The sequence below is a fragment of the Gekko japonicus genome, unplaced genomic scaffold, assembly GCF_001447785.1.
Source record: "Gekko japonicus isolate JY-2015 unplaced genomic scaffold, Gekko_japonicus_V1.1 scaffold251, whole genome shotgun sequence".
Taxonomy (NCBI): Eukaryota; Metazoa; Chordata; class Lepidosauria; order Squamata; family Gekkonidae; genus Gekko; species Gekko japonicus.
The window spans coordinates 1,149,935-1,173,406 of NW_015161956.1; the positions used below are offsets into that span (position 1 = coordinate 1,149,935).

Here is a 23,472-nt window from a genome sequence, read left to right on the forward strand (position 1 = left end):
CAAGAGCCAAACAGGATATTATGTGGCGGAAGATACATAACAGTCTCCTGACGTTGACTGTGGGAGGCTGGGAAGTTGAGGGGTAGAATGGTGGAGGGGAGAGACTGCTTACTATGCTTTTCTGTTCCAAACTGTTTTCTCGCCCATGAGGGAAAATATGGAGGAACTTATATCAGTTTTTGCCATGGTGGTGGGGAGAGAATAATGTGAGAAGGGGCTGATTTGAGACAGGGCCATTGGAGAAGTGGTTGGCAGTGCAATCCTAAGGAGAGTTCCACATTTCTAAGCCAACTCAGTGGCTTCAGTGGAGTCAGGTTATAACTCTGCTTAGGACTGCACTGCAGGAGCCTTCTTTCCCTTCCACTGCTCAAACTTCCAGCCTTTTTTGTGGCCTCTGCTTTTAATTTTTTTAAAAGCCAGGGGAGTGTTGCATTTTGGCTTCAGAGAATGGTGGAGCAAATGCTAACCAGAGTTTAAAATTACTTTAGGGGGGGTTTATCAGTTAAAATGAGACTTCTTTCTATGTATTTACTCTGGTGAGATCTCCAATTAAAGTGTTCTGCCTAAATTACATTAATCTTTCTTAATGCTGAGAAACCAAGCAAATGTCTGTCAGATAATTAGAGGGATACATACTGCTTTACTTCAAGAACAAATCCTTTATGCATATTTATTGTATTCTTATCCTACCTTTTGTTCATAGAACTCAAGGAGGCAATTTTAGGGTTCTCAAAGGGTCTCTCAACCAGGCAGCATCCAGTCATCCATAGCTTCAGTACAGTGGCTCTCCTCTGTAACTTCAGACCATGTCATGGAACTTAACAGCAATTTGAAGTGCTTCACATTTATTATTTTGGTCATTCTTGCAGCCAGCCTGTAAGCTAATTTAGTGCTGTTTACTCTGATTACCACTTCAAGTTGAAATGGAGGCCTGGCTGCTTAAACCATGGTTAAGAGAACCAAGCTGTTTCCACATGGGGACAGTTCCTCCTTGTGTACTCATCGCTGCTGCAAATGCAGAGACATTTACAGAAGAAATGAAGGGGCCACACTAAGGGCCAAACTAGACGATATGGCAGCTAGGGGTTGAAACTCTGGCTGCCAATGCCCTTTTAAGGAAGAATTTAACCATTAAAAATGCTTCCCTAAAATGGCATCAGCAGTCATGGGTTGAGCCTGTGGCCCTGTAGCTCTAGTTTGGCCCTGAGGTATTTTCTGTGATAACCTGTTTGTGTTCATCATCTTCTCCCTCCTAATATGCTTTTTGCTGACTTTTAAAATCAATGGTAGGTATATCACTAGAGCATCAAGGCACTATAGTAATGTCCCTACTACTGATTTTTTTAAAAGAGTGCCAGCAAAAAACCTGCCAGTGTTTCAGGGAGGTGGATTGTAGGGATGAGGGGAAACTGAGATTTCTATGAATAGGGGTGGGGAGCTTTGGAAATCCACACCTCCTTATATTTCTGCAACAAAAAAGGCTGGAGACTCATCTTAAAAAAAAAAAAGCTGGAAATTCAGAGGAACTAGTAAATCATAGCTGCAACTTGACAACACTTGCATTCATCAATTAGAGGTCAGGTGAAAGTAAGGAAAATAATTCCTTCAGACTGAAGACCCCTGGTTTTCATATGTATCCTTTGGTGGTGATACAACACTGTAAATATTACCTATTAAGTCCCACTGATTTCAGTTGGAAGGATCAGGAATATGTTCACTTCTCTTCTATTGAAATTAATGGGCCTTATATTAGGCTGATTTGTAGTTATAGTTATTATACTAATAGCCAAGGGTCCCCTCTCTGTGCGGATACTTAATTCTGCAGATTGGGACCACATGGGGGAAAAAGAGATTATCCTGCACACGTCAGTTATTTCCCAGGTGTGCAGAAAAATCTAAAAACTTTAAAATATAGAGAGGGGAGTTAAAAAACAGCCAAAAAGTAAAACAGAGTTCACTGCGGCTGCCTAGAGAATGGACTTACCAGGGCAGAGGGGGAGGAGCCTTCTCTCCCCGTCCCTCTCTCTCCTATTGATCTGATAGCATTGAGTCCTCCCCATGGCCACGCCCCCTCCACCGAAGGTTCAAGCCTCCAGCAGACAAATTGCGATTTAAAGCAAACTGCAGCAGCTCTCAGTTCTCTTCACTGGGCAGCTCCTTCCACTTTGCAAGAAGGAAGCGCACATACACCCCACCCCACCCCTGGGGAAACTGGCGCAGGCGAGAGAAGTTCCCAGTGCCTCCACTCTTCCTCTTCCCCCACCTCCTCCCAGCTAATTAAGTTTTAGGTTTACTGATAGAACAAAGAAGTCTGGAGCAGAAGGATTTTGCCCAGAGGTGGGTCCGCCTGGCCAGTTCTTTCCCTGCATTGGAATGCCAATAGAGTGAGAATGGCAGAGGCTTCAAATGTAGCTCTCTCCCCCCCCAACCCAGCGACGCTGCTCTTTGATGCCTCATCCTGACCAAAGTGGTATTGCTAAATCAGCTGAAATGTTGAGTTACAGTAGTTTAGTCATGGGAATGCTATTAAAACTGCAGAGCTTTGATAACAATGATTACTTTTAAACTGTGGGGTTTCTCTGGACTACAGTCACCAGTGTTCCCTCTAAGCTGAGTTAGTGTGAGCTAGCTACAGCTTTTTAGCCTCCAGCTCACAGATTTTTGTCCTAGCTCAGAGAGTCACAACACATTATACAACATTTTGTTACGGGTCCCTTGTAGTTATTATATTGAGCGCAAAGATGGATGTAGAATTCAACATTCATTGTGAGCATATGGTAACAATGATCCAAGACGGCAAGCAACAGTGTACTGGTAAGATACTTTCGTAGTCTATGTAAGCAACAGTCAGTTCACTAGAATTAATAGCTTCAGAAACAATTGTGCAGAACCGAAAATACATAGTTCTGGACCTGATTGTTGCCAGAATTCAGCATTGTCAGTTTAGAATTATCTGATCGGAATTGTCTGGTCAGTCTTACACATAGCATAAGAAATTTGGTTTTCAAGGTGAAAGTCACATTCTGCCAGACCTAATCCACTGGGAAAACCCAAGATTAACTTTGAAATTTATTCTTAAGTAAATTTTGAACCATGGGTGCTTAATTAAAAATTGGATTACTATGAAATTTCATATTGTGATATACATGATGTTAATTTATTATTCAAACACCTTTCCCTATATTTCTTTAATCTCTAGCAATATAAAAAATTGGATCAAATTTTCCTTTGGCAGTCAACAAACCATCGATTGGTTAGCATACCATGTAGCAATCTTATCTTTCCAACCAGTCTTTGGAAAACAGAACAGGCAGAACAATTTGAGACATTACTTGCATTCATTTTTTGATTTATTATATGCTGTGTTTGAGATAATTGTGGCTCCAGGTTTAGGTGTTGAAGTCAGAACATAAAATAGCAATATAGCTCCTAGACGACAGCTCTTGTTTTTAGAAAGTAGTTGCCTAACATCCATTATGCGTTTTTGAAATATTTACTACCTGTTTAATATGTATTATTATCTCTCAGATTTATATCTCATATCAGTGCTTTCAAAGCTGTGTTTGTGTGTGTGCGTGTGTGTGTGAAGTGTCATCAAGTTGTAGCCAACTTATGGAGTCACCATATGATTTTCAAAGCAAGAGACGTTCAGAGGTGGTTTGCCATTGCCTTCCTCTGCACAGTGACCCTGGCCTTCCTTGATAGTCTCTCATCCAAGTACTATCCAGAGCTGACCCTGTTTAGCTTCCAAGGTCTGGGCCATCCAGGTCAGGGCATGTCCAAAGCAATAAAATAGGTTATTAAAAAAAAATAGTAAAACTACTCTATGTATAAAAGAACAATAAAAATCAAGGCAAGATGCATATCTTAAAATGATATTTTGAGTACTAGTAGTTTCATATCCCTGTCCAGCTAGGCACATAAGTAGGCTTCTGTGTGCATATCCCTATTGGCTGTTAAACTTTGTCTTCAAGTGGGTTGCTGACTCCAGTGTAGCAGCCATACTTCACACATATGACCCTATTTTTAAAGCTAGAATTAGACTAATCAGTTGTTTGGGAAAAGAAGTGGGGGGAGGGCTGGATGGAATGGTTCCCAACTTCTCAGCCCTTCCCTGTAAAACAGCAGATCTATGGAATTCCAGCTCTTTAATAAAGAGTTATATGCATGCAGCCCTAGTCACTCTGTTGGATTGTGGCCTCCAGATGATATTTTAAGGGTCTATTAAAAATCAATAAAAACAACCTTTCCTATTCGATTAACATATGATCATGTAGTTGCCTTGTAGTAACTAAATGTACATTAATCAGTTCTGTATCTGAGCTGAGTTGATCTGTGGTCAGTTTTTGTTAAAAAGAAAGAACCGATATTAACAAATCAATGCTAATAAAATCTAGTTCCTAACCTGTTTGTTTTTTGAAACCTTGTCAACTATTGTTCTGTAAATACCAAGTATTGTGAAATAATTTAAAGGATATACTTTGGTTGATCAAGAAGAAAAATCTTCCCTCCATTACATCTATGCTTTGTTCTTTTAGGTGTTCCATACTTCACTATTGAGCCTGAAGATCTGTCTGTAGTCCCTAATACTCCCTTTCATATGGCCTGTGCTGCAGTTGGTCCACCTGAGCCAGTTACAATTGTATGGTGGATGGGGGATTCCAGAGTTGGGCTTCCTGAAATCTCCCCCTCAGTCCTCAATGTGTCAGGTAAGGCTTTCTCCAAAGATAAATAAAACCACAAACAGGAGGGATGTAATGTTGGCTCATGAGGAAAAGATAAAAATTACACCTGTATCATTTCCCAGTTTTATGTGAGATGGTTCCTCAGATGTGTAACAAATGTGAAAAACACGTGATAACATCAAGTATATGGTACAGAGTGGAGATCATCAAAGATGCAGATGTTTTATGTAATTTATTTTAAATATTTATGTCCTGCTTTTCTGTACATCGGAACCAATGTGGAATGTATTACAAAATAGATAATCCAAAGAATAAACGTATGAAGCTGTGTTATACCAAGTCAGACCATTAGATCATTTAAGTCAATACTTTGACTAGCACTAGCAGCTCTCTGTGGTCACAGGTGGTGAATGTTTCTCACATCACCTGCTATTTTAGATACTAGAGATGCTAGGGATTTAATCTAGGACCTTCTGCAGACCATACTTCCTATCACTGAGTTGCTACCCCACCCTCAGATAAATATGCCCATTTAACAACTACAGTGTGTACCACCTTCCAGCTCCCTCTGTAGTATAACTATTGTAGGTATATTCCTGGTAATAAATTTTGGGTTTATCATTTGTTTTATTAATTCTAATGCCTGGGTCTCTTCTGAGTGCTTCTGTGTCCTTCAAAAAAACAGAAAGGCATCCGGCTGCATTGGTGTGCGAAAGAGAAAAGCCTGCAACTACAGAGACTCAGTAGACAGAACCTTGTTAGAACCCTAAGAATTATTTATTTATTTATTTGATTTATATACAGCCTTCTCTGTGGGTGTGCTCAGGGTGGTTTCTTCTTCTGCATCTCCCCCCCCCCCTCCTTCCAGGGCTGCTTTTCCAAAACCAAACTGTTTGCAAGGTTCCACTTTTGTATGTTTTAATTCGGGGAGATTGCTTTTTTTTTTTGGCCGCGGAGCAGGGGCCTTGGAGAGACGGGGGAGGAGGGGAGCCGAAAGCCCCCCCCCACCGAAGGGGCAGGAGATTCCCGTGGCCTGGGGCTAGACGCCTCCCCGCTGCTTTGGAAGTGCTGCAAACTTTGCTGGCCGTGCTGCCTCCTCCACCCCGGCGGGGCGCAGAGAAGGGGGGCAGGCGGGCAGAGACCCTCAATCCTGCTGCCTTTCTTTTCTCTCTCACCGGGAGGGGGGGCCTCAGCTGCCGCGGGGCCCTGCTCCCCTCCCCGGCGCCGATCACCCGCTGGCCACCGCCATTCCGCCTCTGCCTCCTCCCCCCTGAGGGGGGAGGGCGGGCGAGCTGCGGTGCCGCCTCCTCCACCCCAGCCAGGCACAGAGGGGGGGGAGACCCTCGATTCCCAGCGCCTTTTCTCTCTTGCCGGTTGGGGGGGCGCAGTTTGGCGCCCCTGAGGGCCAGCGTGCCCTAGGCGAGCTGGCCCTGAGGATTGCAACAGCACAGACATTTTGATGCAATAATTCAGAGCAAGAGGTGTCAGCTATCAGACACTGTAAAATAAACAAAATATTGCAAGAGTGCTAATGTTTGAAGCATGTTTTTATTTTAAGTAAAAAAACCCTTTGTGTTTTGTGTCCTTTATAAAGTTTATATCTCTGCTTCCTGGCATTATGTTTTATGACACCTGTGGCCCGGCCCAACAAGGTCTCATTTATGTCAGATCCAGCCCTCATAACAAATGAGTATGACACCCCTGCCCTACAGGTTTCTCAGTCTTGTGATTTCTGATGTCAGATTTGTGTCAGTTTGTCCTTTGGCATAGGCTTTGTCCTTTTTGTCCTATGTAGAGATACAAATGGGAATGCTGGCATTTACTGGCATATACAATGTTAGAAGATTAGCAAGTGAATGCACCTGAGATGGTGTAGTTGGTGCTGTTGGGTCCAGTGACTGTGTTGGCAGGGTGTATGTGGTAGCAAAGTTGGCATCTGGGTTTATTGCAAGCACTGGTCCCAGTTTCCATGTTCAGATTAGATGTTGCATTATTGTGAGTGAGGAGTTGTTTGAGATTGGGGGGTTGTCTGTGCACAAGAAAAGGTTTACCTCCCAGTATTTGTGAAAGTCTCTTGAGAGTCCCTCGGACTGCCAGGAGATCAAATCAGTCAATCCTAAAAGAAATCAACCCTGACTGTTCCCTGGAAGGCCAGATAATGAAACTGAAGCTCAAATACTTTGGCCACCAAATGAAAAGGGAGCACTCACTGGAGAAGCCCCTGATGCTGGGAAAGATTGAAGGAAAAAGAAGAAGGGGACGGCAAAGGATGAGATGGTTAGACAGTGTCATAGATGCAACGAACATGAAATTAGGAAAACTCCGGAGCACAACGGAAGACAGGAGGGCCTGGTGTGATGTGGTACATGGGGTTGCGAAGAGTCAGACTTGAGTGTGTGACTAAACAACAAACATTTTATGAAAGAGAACTGTCATTGTCCAACTATGATATGAGATTCCATTTCATCGTCTGATGAAGTGTGCATGCACACGAAAGCTCACACCTTGAATTTTTGTTCTTTGTTGGTCTTAAAGGTGCCACTGGACTCTAACTTTGTTCTGTTGCTTCAGACCAACACGGCTGCCCACCTTGATCTATTTTTATTCACATTGTTTTGTTTAAAACTCCCAGTTTGAACCTATTGTTTTCCTCACCTTTCAATAATGTTATTTGTGTAAGTGTGTTCAGGTTTTGAATGAGGCATCCACACTAACCTAGCCCTTTTAAGACTAAAAGGGTAACAGATTTTGATGAAGGTAGAGTAAAAATCGGTGGAAGGAATATTGAGATATGCAGATGACACCTCATTACTGGCAGAAAATAGTGAAGACTTGAAATTACTGCTGATAAAGGTTAAAGCAGAAAGTCCCAAGGAGGAAGATGAAAAGTAATGACTACTGAGGAATCACACAACTTTAAGGCTGACAATGAAGAAATTGAAATTGTTAAAAGGTTTTCTGTTCCTTGGCTCCGTGATCAACAAGAAGGCAGACTGCAACCAAGAAAGGAGATTGAGACTGGGAGTGGGAGTTAGGAAGGAAATAGCAAAGATCTTAAAATATAAGAAAGTATCGCTGGAGACCAAGAGCAAGGTAATTCATACTATTATTTGTATGGATATCTATTAGTATGTATGGATATGGAACTTGGACAATGACAAAGTTGCCAATTCATTTCAATTCATTTCAAATGTAGTGTTTGAGGAAAGTTTTACTATTTTTATTTATTTATTTATTTTTGGGATTTATATCCCGCCCCATCCAATATACAGCTCGGGGCGGCTAACAAACGGCCATGCCGAAGTTAAAATATGCATACAAACAACAGCATAATAAAAATGCTATATCTTAACATAAAAATTTGGTGCTTTGATAATTTACATAAAATCCAAGATGGGCGACGTCCCACACTGGCGGCCAAGTTCTTCACAGCAGGAGCGCCAGGAGGAATGTTTCCCCAGCTTTATTGGGCGACATCTATCCCCACTATGTGGGGTAGATGGTTGGAATATCATTGGTGGAATAGTGGCGGCGGCGGCTCCCCCTCAAAGGCCTGGCGGAAGAGCTCCGTCTTGCAGGCCCTGCGGAACTGCACTAGGTCCCGCAGGGCCCGGATCTCCTCCGGGAGCTCATTCCACCAGGTGGGAGCCGCCACCGAGAACACCCTAGCCCTGGTTTGGGTCAACTTCACTTCCCGGGGGCCTGGAACCTCCAGGCGATGGAGATTCCCCGATCGCAGTGCTCTTGGGGGAATGTATGGGGAGAGGCGGTCCCTTAGGTAGGCCGGACCCTGACCATACTAATACTATGGACAGTCAAAAAGACAAAAAGGGGCCCTAGATCAAATCAAGCCTGAATTCTCTGTAGACACTAGAATGACTCAACTGAGGCTATTTTACTTTGGTCACATTATGAGAAGACAGACTCACTAGAAAAGACAATAATGCTAGGAAAAGTTGAAGACAGTAGGAAAAGAAGAAGACCTAGCATGAGATGGCTTGACTCAGTAAAGGAAACCATGGCCTTCTAGTTGTAGAAGTGTTCTGGAGCTGGAATGACAGCCCCTGAGACTAAGAGAAGTGCCCTGGGACTGGAATGACAGGCCCTGGGACTCAGAGAAGAATTCTGGGACTGGAATGACAAGCTGTCGATTCCCTTTGGTTGCTGTAATTCCAGTCCCAGAATACTTCTGCTACTACCAGGAGCCGTCATTCCAGTTGGGGAGGGCTATCATTTAAGTGCCAGAACACTTCTGCTATTCCCAGGGGCTATCATTCCAGCTCCATAACACTCACCTTATTCCCAGGGGCTGTCATTCCACTCTGCGACCTGTCATTCCAGCGCCAGTAGGTTTCTCCTACTCTCAGGGGCAATGTATAATGTGTACCTTGGACCTATGAAGGTTCCAGATATGGCAGAGTTATGGAGTAGCCTTGTAACTCAGAACTGTGACCCATGGGCTGTCAGTCCACTCTGGGAGCTGTCATTCCAGTCTGGGAACCTGCAGTGATGTAATCTGTAGTTCTGGGAGTGGAATGACAAGCCATCAATCCCCTTTGCAGTGCCTCAGTGTCATTGGTTCTGATGGGCACATTGCAGTGGATCTGCTGGGCTTGCAAAAATGCCCTCCACCTTCAGTTTCTGTTGCAGAGATTCTCTGGGACTTTGATTCTGTTCTGCTGGGCTTCTGGCACCCTTGCTTTTGGGGAGGGCGGGATATAAATCAAATAAATAAATAAATAAATATTTTGCTGTTTTTTCCTCTCCATTGGAAACAATGGAGGATACCTTGGAGGGGGGTAACTCACACCCTGTAAATCAAATCATCACCAAACTTGGAGGGCAAGTAGAGGAGAGTAATCCAGAGATCCTCTGTGAGGCTGGTGTCTCTAGCACACAGAGGTACATTCTACGAACCTCACACACTGAACCAGTTTGTTTAGCTCCTAAAAGTTCAAGACAGTTTGTGATTCGTGAAGTAAATGTGATCTCTCAGACTGATGTTAAGTGTGACTCTTGAATATGAAGGGGTAGAAGACAATGGTGATTTATGTGGGTATACCCACTTTCTAAAAATGCTTGGTGGGCTCCAAAAAATATGTTGGTGGGCACCATGACACCTGCATTAGGGAAAGCTGAGCTAGAGCTTTGAAGCAGAGGTTTTTGCAAACAGAGAAAACACAACATTAAGGGAGACTTAAGAGACTTAAGAGTGAATTATTATTGCTCAGGCACTGTTTGCAGAATCTTCCCATGAGAAGGCAATGGATTTAGAATCAAAATAAAACATTAATAAATAAAAATACCAGTCTGGTATACTGAAAACTGTGGCCTTGTTAATCTAGGTGGGTATACCAAACTAATATCTAAATATATCAAACCCTGTTCTCAACAGTTAATCCCATTGTCCCAACATCCCTCTATCATCTTGAACCCTGGATAGAAACACACTTGATTCTGATGGCTGGGATCAGTAGCAGGAAGGAGAAGATAGATCCAGGTCAGCCTTGTTGGTCTGAAGCAGTAGAACAAATTTAGAGTCCAGTGGCACCTTTAAGACCAACAGAGTTTTATTCAAGGTGTGAGCTTTCATGTGCACGCACACTTTTTCAGTACAAGGAGAAGATTTAGCCTACACCTCAGTAATGTCTCTCGGAGCACCCTTTTACTTTCTCCAATAGAAGTTAATGGCTGCCACACATTCCTGTGAGGAAAAGTAGAAGGTTGCTCCTGGGGATGACATTATAATGTGGTAAAACCTATCCCTACACTTCTGTTACTGGGAAATACTGTCACCTCCAACAAAGATACCATAGGAGGGGAGTAATGCCCATCTACTCCTTTCAAAAACAGCGCCAATGCAGAAGGACAGGCAGTATGTTTCCAGTCATCAACCCATATTCAGGAGGGAGTTGCAGGTTTGCACTGGAACACTTGCAGTTGGTTTATGTTGTAAAACCAGAAGTAAGTTGGTAACTTTGGAGGTTTCAGTCATGTAGACTCATTTATGACAAAGCCATTCCAAATACATTTGTAAAGCCCAAGGCATTCTGTGATTTATTTTGTGCTTATGTTGCTCAGAGCCGGAGGAGGATTAAATAATAAATCTCCTGGACTTGAAATCAATGTTTTCCTCATGGCTTAACTCACTTGTCTTTCTGGGGCTTTGTGTGTATGTTTTTGTCTCTGTAGGGAAAGCAGGGCTCAGAGAGTCAGCCTGCCCATGCTACCATTAGATCACTATTCTTGAGGCATGCAACAACAAAGACTTTAGGAGGACAGGAAAAACAACTGGTATCAGCAAAACAGAAAACCCAAATGCTTGCCCTGACCGGGATAGCCCAGGCAAGCCTGATCTCCTCAGAAGCTAAGCAGGGTCGACTCTGGCAAGTCCTTGGATGAGAGACCTCCTTGAAATACCAGAGGCAGGGCAGGCTTTATTCAGCCATCTTTCTGAATATCCTCCAGGCCCCCAGTAGTGGTCAGTCACCAGAGGTTGCCACGACTTCCAGGTGCACACACAGTCAGTCACCAGAGGTCGCCATGACTTCCAGGTGCACACACACTCACATGTACATATGAAAAATACAAAAAAAAAAAAAAAACCCAAAGAGGCAAAAGAAAAAATAGAAATTTAAAAACTGGAACAAAGTGAAGGAGGAGTCACCATTTTAGTATCTCACCCGATTTGTTTATAGGGTTGCCAGACTCCTGGTCTAGGTGGGGTATTAGCAATTTTGGGGGCTTCGATCCAGCAGCGGAGGAAGCCCCACCCCCAAACAGGGACATCACTGGGCAACATCCCCAACACAATGAAGTCACTCGGAAGTGACATCATTGTGTTGCCGACGTCAGGGAGGTGACACTCTAGTTTGTGGGCAAACTTTATGGTTTTGAAGGCAAAACACCATAGAGTTTTGACCAAAAATCAGAGTGTTGTCCCCCCCCCCCCCCCGATGTCGGTGAGGTGAAGATCCAGGGCAGGACCCAGGAGCCCCCTGCCGGATCACAGGTAGGACCCGGCAACCCTATTTGTGTTACATATGTGGATTGTGTCTACTTTCAAGTAGAAACTGGGTTTTCTTTTATGTACCTCAAAAGTACTGAGAACATTTTGGGTGTTCCCACAGTTGAAGACAACAGTAGTCATGCTAATATTACTTGGCAAGTTGTCGGCTTGAATATATCAACTTCGGGTTTCATGGCGTAAGAAGATTTCAAAATGTATCTTAACATCATGTCATCCTTTATCTTTTGATCTTGCATTCCTCTTCATCTTCATTTTCAATGAAGGCAATACAAGTTGACTTCAGGCAAGCTGTGCTCAACTGCAATTTCAGTTAGTGTTTCGTGCGTGTGTGCATGAGTGTGTGAAGTGTCCAGTTGCAGATCAGTTATGGCAAGCCTGCAGGGTTTTCAAGGCAAGAAACATTCAGAGGCGGTGTGCTATTGCCTGTCTCTGTGTAATGACCCTGGACTTCCTCGGTGGTCTCTCATCCAAATACTAACCAGGGCTGAACTTGCTTAGCTTCCAAGATCTGAAGCAATCAGGCTAGACTAGGCTATCCAGGTCAGGGCTGATGTTTCCTAGTGCCATCTTAAGCAGTTACACCTCTCTAAGCCCACTGGCTACAACGGACTCTGCTTAGGACTGCTTTGGCTGACCCTGGTTTATTTTAAACCAAGCAGCATGAAGCTGGCTGAGGCCCAGATTAACAAAGCAAGCAACCACTCCACTCCACACATCCAATGGAATCTGGGCCCTTCATGAACAAGTGCACAATCTCAATTTTTAAATAATTGTTTAATCCAATTTTTTTTGTCTTTCACATGTAAAATCTCAAGAAGTAATCACACAAGGCAAGAGGCATCACAAATAAAAAAAGGAAACAAGAGTTATATTTATTTTCTCCATTTATACCCCACTTTTCTCTGCAAGGGGGACCAAAAGTGGCTTACAGCATTCTCTCCTTCATTTTATCCTCACAAAAACTTGTTAAGGTAGGTTAAGTAGAGAGTTTTTGACTGGCCCAAAGTCACCCAGCATGATTCCATGGCAGACTCAGGATTCAAACGCCGGTCTCCATGAGTAATAATTTATTAGTAAGTAATAAGTAAGGAGCTGCGGTGGCTCAAGTGGTTAAGACGCTGAACTGCAGGCTGTGGAAGGTCAGTAGTTCAGCGGTTCAAGACCCGGGTGCCGCAAGACAGGGTGAGCTCCTGTCTCTAGTTCCAGCTCCTGCCAACCTAGCAGTTCGAAAGCAAGAAATTGCAAGTAGATAAATAGGGACCACTTCGGTGGGAAGGTAACAGCGTTCCGTGCGCCTTGGTGTTTAGTCATGCCGGCCACATGACCACGGAAACGTCTTCGGACAGCGCTGGCTCTTCGGCTTTGAAACGGAGATGAGCACCGCAACCCTAGAGTCGGATTCGACTGGCTTTCAAGCAAGGGAACCTTTACCTTTACCTTTAATAAATGCTACTATAACTGTTAAGAGCATCATCAGCCATCACATTCATACAAGTTAAGCTTAAGGGCATAATTTACCCATAAGTGACAGTTCTGTGCCTCCTGTATGGAAGAAGTGGATAGCCCTGTACACATGACCCATCTGCACATTAACTGAATGTGGAAACAGTGGGCAGGAGTACACTGGTCCTGGCCGCCTCCTCTGTGATTTCTTGTGAGCATGGTGCCTACATGCAGAGTGTCTGTATAAATGCTCCCTCCCCATGATCAGCAGCTTTTGGGAATCAGCATCCTCAGTCATGGGGAAGGGGCATATTCATGGACACGTCCTGTGCACATTCACAACCCCAGCAATCTTGTTGAGGTGGAGGCAGGGCCAGCATGTTTGTGCTCACTGTCCCTCCTCACGCAGTCATTCAAGGTCTGGAAGGGTTGTGTGTAGAGGGGTAATAATACTGGGGGGAGCCTGTGATTCTGAGGTGAGGCAAATTCCCTATGAGGCTGAAGCCAGTATTCTCAGTCCTTATCCCTATGTTTGCTAAGTGGCAAACTGAGTATAGACTTTCACTTTCTGGTTGGGTAGCCTTTGATCCCATTTTGTCTGATTGTAAATAGCTATAAAAGCAGTAGGGTGAATTGCCAACTAGGCCGCTTATTGAGAGCCTTGCTTATCAGTGCTTTATGTAAAAAGAGTGGGGCCCAGGAGCTCAGACCAGACTGGAAGGCTCATAGCATGGGAGAATATTCTGCAGCTTGTTTGTGGTGCTTTGTTTCTATAGCATTTCAGGCCCTGGGCTGAATCAGATGCAAAGTCCCCTGTGGACTTGGTTGCAGAAGCTAGTTCTGGATATCAGATCTGAGGTACAATTCAGTAGCTCGTAGGAGAAAAACAGATCTTGCACATGCACATACATGAGGTGTATGGAGGAATGTGCTTTCAAAGCTTGTCACCAACTTTGGTTCCATATAATCTTCTGAATATGATTATTATTTGAATTGTGACAAACTAAAAGGGGGGTTGTATGTTCTACTTTGTGCTGAAACCGTCCATTTTAAAAGCACTTACTGGAGTAAAAAAACAAAACACTTTACACACATTCAGTTTTCCATTTTCCACCTGGGAAGGAAAAAAGGATTTGTGCAAATTGACCATTGAAAATATGCTAGGGGGTTAGCCATACTAATTTGTTCCAGCTAAAATAAGCTGGAGTTTTGTGGCACCTTAAAGGTTAACAAGATTTTATTCCAGCATAAGCTTTCCCAGAGGAGAACTCATTTCATCAAACAAAGGGGCCTTGAGTCTACAAACCTTATACTAGAATGAAATTCTGTTAACCTTTAAGGTGCCACAAGACTCCAGTTTATTTTAGCTGAAAATATACCTCTGCAAGAAAATGAAGGTAAAATTCTTTCCTCTCCAAAAATAACTACTGGATTCAAGAAGTACAACAAACAGTTAAGGATTTGTGGGGGTGGGGTCTGTAATAATTGAGAGATTCCTTTTCTCCTCAATATAACTGGAAAGGTACCCGGTGCACCCAGACATTTACGCCAACAGTGGCCCATGATGACATACATGCCTTTCTTAATAAAGGTCTCAGTTCTCAAGTACTTTTTCAAAGTACCACTTGTGACCTCCCTCCTCCCCCTCACAAGAGTGCTGTGAGTTTCCTCTTAGAAGAGCCTACATTTCCTACATTTGTGCAAAAGCTTATGAGGGGTACTAAATCCTGAAACAAAAGTACTGGATTTTTGGACCATAGTTCACACAATCCTGTTACACTTTATTAGTTAGACTCAGGTGGGTAGCCATGTTGAAGCAGTAGTACAAAGTTTGAGTCCAGTGGCACCTTTAAGACCAACAAAGTTTTATTCAAGTTATTCACTGATTTCTTAATTGAAGGGTGAGAAGATAATTCAAGAGCCATGAGAAGTCCTGGTTGGACCAAGACATTTTCTCAGATGCTGCACAAACATGCTAGTGGAATGTCACAAGCCATGCCCTGATTGTGTACAAACAGTAGGGGAGAGGCCAGCCAAGGACAGCAGTGAGATCACAATGGAGAGCAAAGAGCACAGCACTTTGGCCGCCTGTTTCACAGAGTGCCCCCCCCTCACATCACGTGAAAAGAAAACCCAATTGACTTCTTAATTACATTCAAATCTATGCATTTTTTGATCTGCTTCCAGTTCAGCTTCCAACTTGCATATACAGAGTCTGAGTTGCATGTCAAATATAATTGAAATTCTGCTTGAGGCTGAAGCTGGGGGATTGTACAGCTGTTTTTTATGTGTTGCTTTCTTATTCTTCCCTTCTTCTTTTTTTGGCTGATTTCCAGGTATTAATCAAAGCACAGTTTTCTCTTGTGAAGCCCACAACATAAAGGGACTGTCTTCATCTCGGACAGCCACTGTGCAAATTAAAGGTGAGAGAGATTTCCCTGCCCTCCAAGAGAAAGGCTTTTAGAGACACTATATTTGATTGGATGAGGAAAAACCAGGAAGAGCCGAACAGACTATTCTTTCACATGCACACATGTTCTGTCCCATGCTCTCAGCAGATGAAATAACATAATGTGCTCACTGTTTGGTATGCAGGCCCGTTCCCCTGCAGCGAAACTGGCAATTAAAAAACAAAACTCAACTGACTCAGGAAGGGAATGTGACGCAAGATAACAGATTTTCCTTGAAAAGGGGAGAGTCAGAGTAGCAGTGCTGTTTGTGGATGATGGACCTTGACGTAATCTGCAGTAGGTAAATGGGGAAATCTTCCTTTTCTGCAGACAGAGCCTGGTATCTTTACAGCCCCAAAATCCTTGTGTGTGTGTGTGTGTGGCTTTCTTTGCTCCAATGCACTGGCATCTCATTAAACACTGAAAACAAGAGGAGGCAGATCACCAGCAGAGACAATTAAATTTCAGCAGTGCCATGGTTTGTATGGGTCCCTGGGCTTTGCAGCACTAAACCCCTCATTTAAACCATGTGATTTGGAGCCTAATCATTTTTGCTCCCTCCACAGTCACTACCTCTCATATTGTGTTTTCTTCTTCCCTAGCTTAAGAAACTAAAGCAGCTACAAGCTTGGAGGAATTTCTTTTGGGGAATATCTGCACTTGAGTTTGCTTGTTGTTGTTTTTTTACCTTCTATAGGGATGCATTGTTTTAAATCAGGGTTGCCAGCTGGTTATTTTAAAGGACAATTTCTTGTCACAAACAAGGCTATGTATATTCCATGCAGACATGATTATAGCTGCTTTTACATGCTGTAGTTCTTCTTGCCGCCGTGTGTGCAGAGGCATTTGCAGTAGCAATGAAACATCCGCACAGCTGTTTTCTCTCCTCACTGTGGTTCATCCTGTCTCCACAACAGAGCTAGTAGACTGTGGTAATAGGTCATTATGACACTATAGTGATCTGGCAATTGCTGGGTTTTTTTTGAAAAAGCTTGAAAACTCTTTTTTTGGCTATATCAGGGGGCAGGAATGGTGGCTTTATGGGATGAGAAAGATTATATGACACCAGTGTGTTCACCTACCTGTCCTCACAGAAGGCAAAGTTGCCTTGACTGTGTCTTTCCACAAAGATAATTTTAAGCCAGATTTGGGAAAGGTTGCAGCAAAGCAGAAGATAACTGGAAAGTGGATGATTAGGAGAGGACTAATATGGATGCTCCAAAATGAACCTGCCCCGGTTTGGATGCCCAACTGGAACAAAACTCTGTTTGGCAGTAACCAACAGGGTGCAAGTCAAGAATCTGGAACAGAATGAAAACTTCAGCATTCTGAGATTCTCACCTTTCATTATATGAGCAATGTCCTGTGAACTCTCTGAACACAGAAGGAAGCTGTTCCGTTGGTCATGGATGGGACTTCTCTTTTCACTCCATAGAGTGTTTTGTTGTATGAGAAGCAAAATTTATTATTATAAAATAGCAAATATAGCAAATATAGTTTGGGACCAAGGATCATTTATGGTAAAGAGAAGCAACTCAATTGGGGACTAAGCATTTGCTCTAACCTCAGTCGGTGAAGACCTTCCAGGCCAGGTGGATTTGTGTTGGCAGCAGATTCTTCCAGGTCATGCTGGGCTGGGCTCATGGTAGGGCCCAGCAATCACTGTCCCAGACTGATGCCATGATCTCTCCAGGCCATCTAGGTGAGCCATCTCCATGGAGATGAATAGCAATGTAATACTTATCAGTGTTACACCACTCTAAGTTCATTCAAGTTAGTGGGCATAGAATGGTGTGACTGCTTAGAATTGCACTGCTAAAGAGGGATCCAGAAGCTACTGCCAGTTCTTTCCCAGACTCATTTGACCCAGGAGCTTGCAAGGTTTAGTGAGTTTCGAAAAGCATGGACCCCATACACCTCCTCTGAAAAGGGTGGTGGTGGTGCCCTCTTCCTGCCATTCTTGGAATCTGGCTGGACTCCATTGGAGCAGACGGCTGGGCTTGATGGACATTAGATGTGTTTCAGCAAGGTTCTTATATTCTTTTGAGTACCATGCACTGTGATTATGATGAGGCATTAAGAAGCTATTGCAAACAAACAGAACTAGGGCTGAATCTCAGTGTGATGCAGACTGGTGACAAAAGCTTGCTACAGGCTGTAAAGGGGGATTTTCATTCTGCCGCTGAGAGTTTCAGATAAAGAGACGTTGCCTCTTAAAGCTCCCCACTTAGCCCCATTTTGCAGATGAATTTGCAGCCCTTTGAAGCAGGCCAAGTAAACAAAGTGTGAAGGATTACTGTTTGGGAGAATAAGGGCAAAGCAGATGACAGAGAAGGATCTGAAGGCAAAAGATAGCATTTTCTGGGCAACGAGTGGGAGACAGTTTTGAGAGTAAGTGGCAGCATGAATGGAACTGCCGAGCCAAGAGTGGGAGCAGGAGATGACGAGAGCAGTGAAGGGGTGGATTGGAGAAAGCATATGGAGTGAGAAGATTTGGGAGTAAATGAGAGGGGAGAGGAGAGAAGGACGGCCAGAGCAGTGAAAAGGGAAAGCAGACCTCCAGAGCTGATATAGCCAAAAAAGAGAATGAGCCAAGGAAGACATTGCAGACAACACTCCAAAACCAAATAAGAACACAAAAATGCTGTCCATTTGCAAATGCAGATCCTCTGGGGTCTACTCAGGGGAATAGCAACCACCAACAGTGCAAGGGTTCTGCACAAAGTAGTGGTCTTAGATTGGTGTGTCCCCTAGCTTTCCCACCTTCAGAAATTCATTTTTTTTTCCTGTGCAGCTCTGCATTTCTTTCTAATGTGTCCTGGTGTGAGATATATCCAGTATGTGACTAGATTTCTTTTTAAAATTTATCTTAATCATCCAGTCTTGGCCTTATGAGTTTGTCCAAATTCATCTATATAGCTGTTTCCCAAATGCAGCCCCCATCTGCAGATACCTAAACCCGCACATCAGGGCCACATTTACCCAAAACAGAAAAATCTGACGTCTGCATCATTAAAGGTGGTTAGGCAGCAGTACGAGTCATACACTCTGAACTATTGGTTTCCTCATATGAAAGTGGAAGGAGAAGAGTATCTGGTCCAGCAATGACTGCTCCTGTGTATAGAGAATGGTCTAAGGGCAAATGGTGTTATCACATGTTTAAAGCTAAAGAAATATCTACATGGCAAATGGTGTTATCACATGTTTAAAGCTAAAGAAATATCTACATGGTCAGTTTTAGGCTCTTTAGAAACCGTGTGTAAGCTTTCCAACAGAAGACTGATAGAGAAGTGGAATTAATGAATGAAGCTTGGTTTAGTACTAAGCTATGCAACCAGTGGTATAAAAAATGGCATGGGATATACATCTGAGAGTACTACTCCAGATTATACCTCATTATTGAGTCGTGAGACACAAGTGGTTATTCAGTTAGAGAAGAATGAACATTTCAGAGATTTCTGGTCTTTGAAGAGTTCATACAGATACTTCATCAAGTGGAGACTTAACATTTTTTGAACTCAGACTATTCTGGAAATCCAAGATCCTCCTAGTGTATAATGGGAGTAAATGAGGATTCACTCCAACATGTGGCTACCTACCTTTATAAAAGAGCACCACTGCTCTTTTGAAAGGAAAGATGATTTAAAGATAAGGAACTTCAGATTGTCACCACTTGCATTTCAGATTTCACAACAGAATGTTTTCGGAAGTGCCTGTAACAATGTTTTGTGTTTTTCATTTCTGTTTAGCCACCAAACAGAGAATAAAAATAATAAGTTATTCAGTGTTATTCAAGGATTATAATGACATAGCAAGCCACCTCTTTTCATACAATGATCAATTTGCAACCCACAGGGACTTTATCCAAATTTGCAGGCTGTAGTGTCTGTACATTTCCGTAAAAATATCTGCTCAGTTACACTAAACAGTTTCCGTCCTTCTGTTTCAGCTGTCCCCTTTCCACCTCTCAACGTGACGGTAACCCAGATCACCAGCAACAATGCCAGTGTCACTTGGGTGCCCGGATTCGATGGCCTTTCCCCACTTCGTTCTTGTACCATTCAGGTATTCAACATTCACATATACTCCTTCAAAAATAGACAGCCTATTCCATTAGGCCCATCAGTTAAAAAAAGAAATGCTGACAAAAACCTACTCATGTGGCTCAGAGTATGAGCTTCAGTAGTGTGTAACACCCATCTTTAAAGCAAGACAAGGTTCCTAGCTGTTAGAAACTTGTAGTGCCCTTCCACTGTTTTCTGCCATCCTGTTGTGCCCTTTCCCCGTGGCTCAGATGGATAGTATTTGGAGCACCTGGTGTGTTCTGGAAAACAGAGAAGAGAACAGAACAACAATGCAGAAGGCAAAAAGAATGCTAGAGTTTCCCCATCCCTTAACTGCTTCCCACTGCCACTGTCTCCCCATCAGATGGACAGATAAGTTGGGGTGGGGTGGAAGAGAAGAAGGGAGATTCTGGGGGAAGCACCTAGAACTTTATGGCACTCCTGATGACATCATGGTGTTTGAAGTGCTTGGACTGCAGCTCAAACAAATTTAACTGCCTAACAATTCTTCTTCAAAAAGTGTTTTGTCTGATGTGGAATCCAAGGTTAGCTCATCTACTTCTTCACCCCCTCCCATCATCTTACCGTTATATAGCAAATCAGGCCATTCATTAGCTTGTTACCCAAATCAATACATGTGTTGAGCCCATAATGAGCAAAGCATCCTTTTCATGTGTAGGGTCCAACTGAGTCATCAGGGCAGCTATTTTGGGGTCAAACAGTCTGGTGTATTCCCGGGTCTCAATTTAGCACAGCACTCCAATTAGGGGGGAAAAATGAGACAGAGAGAGAGAATCTCAAAAACAACTAATCTTTATTCAGCTAACAAGATACAAGATGAGAAAGATGAAATGCAATGGAGAACAAACACATGAAGTTACTACAATGACACTGGCCTCCAGTGCTTCCCTCGGTTGTTGCCTGATTGAGGTGAATGGGGAATCTGAGCGGAAATAAAAGATAGAAAGGGGGGAAAATATGTTGTTTTATCCTGAAGAGAAGAGTTAATGGGACTGTCATCTTGGAAAAAAACAGAAGAAAAGCTGCTCTGGGGTACAGTTGAAATCCAAACAGAAACCAGTTTAGAAGCTGGGGTCCAAGCTGAGGGATTCAGCAATTTGGCAAAAGAGTCTGGGAAGCAAGCCAACCATGAGGTGGGGAAGAAGGCTTAGGTACAAAACCAACTACGGATCTGGTGGGGCTTGAGGAACCCTTTTTAAGCGCCTCGAAAAGGATGAGATTAGGATTCACAGTGGGATTACTAAATGGAGGAGGTGAAGGGAGAATTCCAAGTGGGGCAATTAAATTACCAAGGCTGGGGAATAGTTCTAATTGTCCTAACAAATGTTGAATAGCAGCTTAATGATATTTCCCGAGGGAAGGGATTGAACCACTGGGGTAGGCTGGGTGAGGAGGAGAGTTCTTTAGCCATAGGTTATAGACAGCAAACTTGAGTCAATCAGTCTTGGATGTGAGGGTGCTTCTGGAGGCTGAGGACAATAGGCCTTTAAATCAGTGTTCTCTTGGGAGCATTCCAGCAGGTGAGCTGCTCCCATGTGGGACCATTCAGAGGAATTCCTGCTAGATTGTTTTGTTATCAAGCTGAATTGTTTTATCTAGACCTCTAGCAGCTAGGTCAGAGGGTTTTGTGTAATGTGCAAATATGGGGGGGCTATTGGGGGGAGCAGCCTCACCCACAACCAGCTCCCTAGAGAGAGTGCTTGCCTTCATAAGTCACTGTTGTGGGCCATGCTGCTTCTAGCACACTTAGCATAAAGTAACATCAATATACATAATGCAGGGTTTCCTTAGCTCCATTTGCAGTCAGAACTTACATTTTTAGGATTTCAGTGGAATAAGCAAAGCATGTGGCTCGACGTCCCTGATAGGAGTAGTTCTATCAAAACAATGGCAGTAGCTTGTGCGATCATCCTTCACCGCAAGCTTCAGTGTTTGGCTCGTTTGCTAAAACAGATAAAGCCATCTCAGTCCAACACAGAGCAATGGCTTTTAATGCCAAGCTGTCAGACTTGGTTACTGTCTGGGCAATGTCCAAGGGGCAAATCAAGGCGAGGCTGGGTACATAATATCTGCGTGTTCAGTATATTGCACCTTGTTACAATATGTTAAGATCTTCCTGTTTATCCTGTAGTTTCATGTTCAGTGCCAGACAAACAGGGCAGACCACTACCATCTACAATCAATGCTCCCGCTAAGCTCTGGAGTCTTGTGAGCAAAAATTCTACTTTGTGAGCTCTTGGCATTAAAGTTGTGAGCGAGCGATTTGGCTGCTGCATAAATTCGTTGGCTCTGGAGCCACCCTTCCTGAGCTGAGACAAGAATGTGTGAGCTGGAGGCTAAAACACTGTGAGCTAGCTCACACTAACTCAGCTTAGAGGGAACACTGCCTACAATCCAAGCTTATGATCCAATACAAGCTTAGGTTCTAATACAAAGTAATATAACATATGTCCATGTTGGCAGCATGTGAGTCTGTAAGTCACCATTACTCCAGCTGGCAATAGCACCACAGTTATGGCCAAGTTAATGATCAAGGTACAGTTTTGAGAATATTGGCTGTACAAAAGACAGCATATGACAAGGTGGTTGTATGATTGCTCACTATGTATGTGGGCATTAGTTAAGCAAGTGGAATAGCAGACAAGGCTCAAGTTACAAACTGAAATTGTTACATGGCCACTTTAGCAAGTTCAGCTCCACTCAACCCACATTCTCAGCAAGCCAAATTGGTCGTATACATTGGTACTCAATATGAATCAGTTGTCCAGCGTGCAGTGCCAAAAACTCTAGAGTCCTCTGTAGTTTAAGACAATCCCCTGGATTTTCCCTTTCCATTTCCTCAGAGAATGATGTGCTATTGCAGTCTGCCAACCTTTCTGCATGCAGCAGATTTCCTCTGCCTTTTGTACCATTTCTGTTGCTGCTGACAGATCAGAATGAATCTCCTCCTGTGAACTGGAATGCTGAGCTTGCCTCGGTCAGTACAGCCTATTCTTCATAGTTTGCACGTCCAGCAGTGTTAATCCATTTGAGTTTTGAGCTCCTCCTCCAACTTTCCCTTTCTTTTGCCGCCAGTGAAGTTTAAAAGGGAAGCAGAATGAGAGTAGTTCAGATTTCATCGTCCTCAGGCAGCTAGAATTTCTTCCAGGTTTTGCAGCCCTTTCTCTCCCAGCCTGGGAGAAACGAACACAGGGATTTTGCCCTCCAGTCAGGTTTAGCATAGCAATAATATTCTGTTACAGAACGCTTTACCTGGGGATGACAACATTTTGGGCATCAGCAGTACCAAGTTTCACGCGCACGCTTTACCCCACTCTGTTCTCTGATTTTTGTTTGACCCATATTTCCAGGTGGCTATCCATGAATGCCCCTGCTGTCAGGGAAAAAATGACAATAAGGAATGGGCAAAGAGATTGTTTTTTGAAAAGAACTGAAGGTGGCAAAGGCCTGTGATGTGCACACTTAACCCCATTCTCATCTTTGGCCCCGGTCACACGGGAGGTTTTGGGATGGAAGAGGGACGGATCGGGGGCACAGCAAATGGGCGCGAGCACACTACAACATCTGGGAATCGGTGTGCAGCCGTCCCCGATCTGTCCCTTCCAGCCTAAAACCCGCTGCAAAAAACCCCCAAGTAAAAGGTAGCACCAACCTAGAACGGCGCAGCAAGTGCGGCCGTGAGATCGCCAGCGCGCCCGTCTGCAGGAGCAATCGAGGCTCCCGGCTGAACTGCGCACGCGCACACATGCGCAGTTTGGCTGCCTCGCTCTCCCTGCAGT

General features: G+C 43.6%; 1 protein-coding gene across 2 annotated transcripts in view; it reads left to right on the forward strand.

Annotated features, from left to right (window-relative positions):
- TYRO3 (TYRO3 protein tyrosine kinase) overlaps positions 1-23,472 on the forward strand; it is a 94,060-nt gene that overhangs the window by 24,642 nt on the left and 45,946 nt on the right. For both annotated transcript variants that reach the window (XM_015429522.1, XM_015429523.1), the window contains exons 4-6: positions 4,539-4,709; positions 15,495-15,581; positions 19,558-19,673. In XM_015429522.1, the coding sequence (XP_015285008.1) occupies positions 4,539-4,709; positions 15,495-15,581; positions 19,558-19,673 (374 nt within the window). The remainder of the gene's footprint in view (positions 1-4,538; positions 4,710-15,494; positions 15,582-19,557; positions 19,674-23,472) is intronic.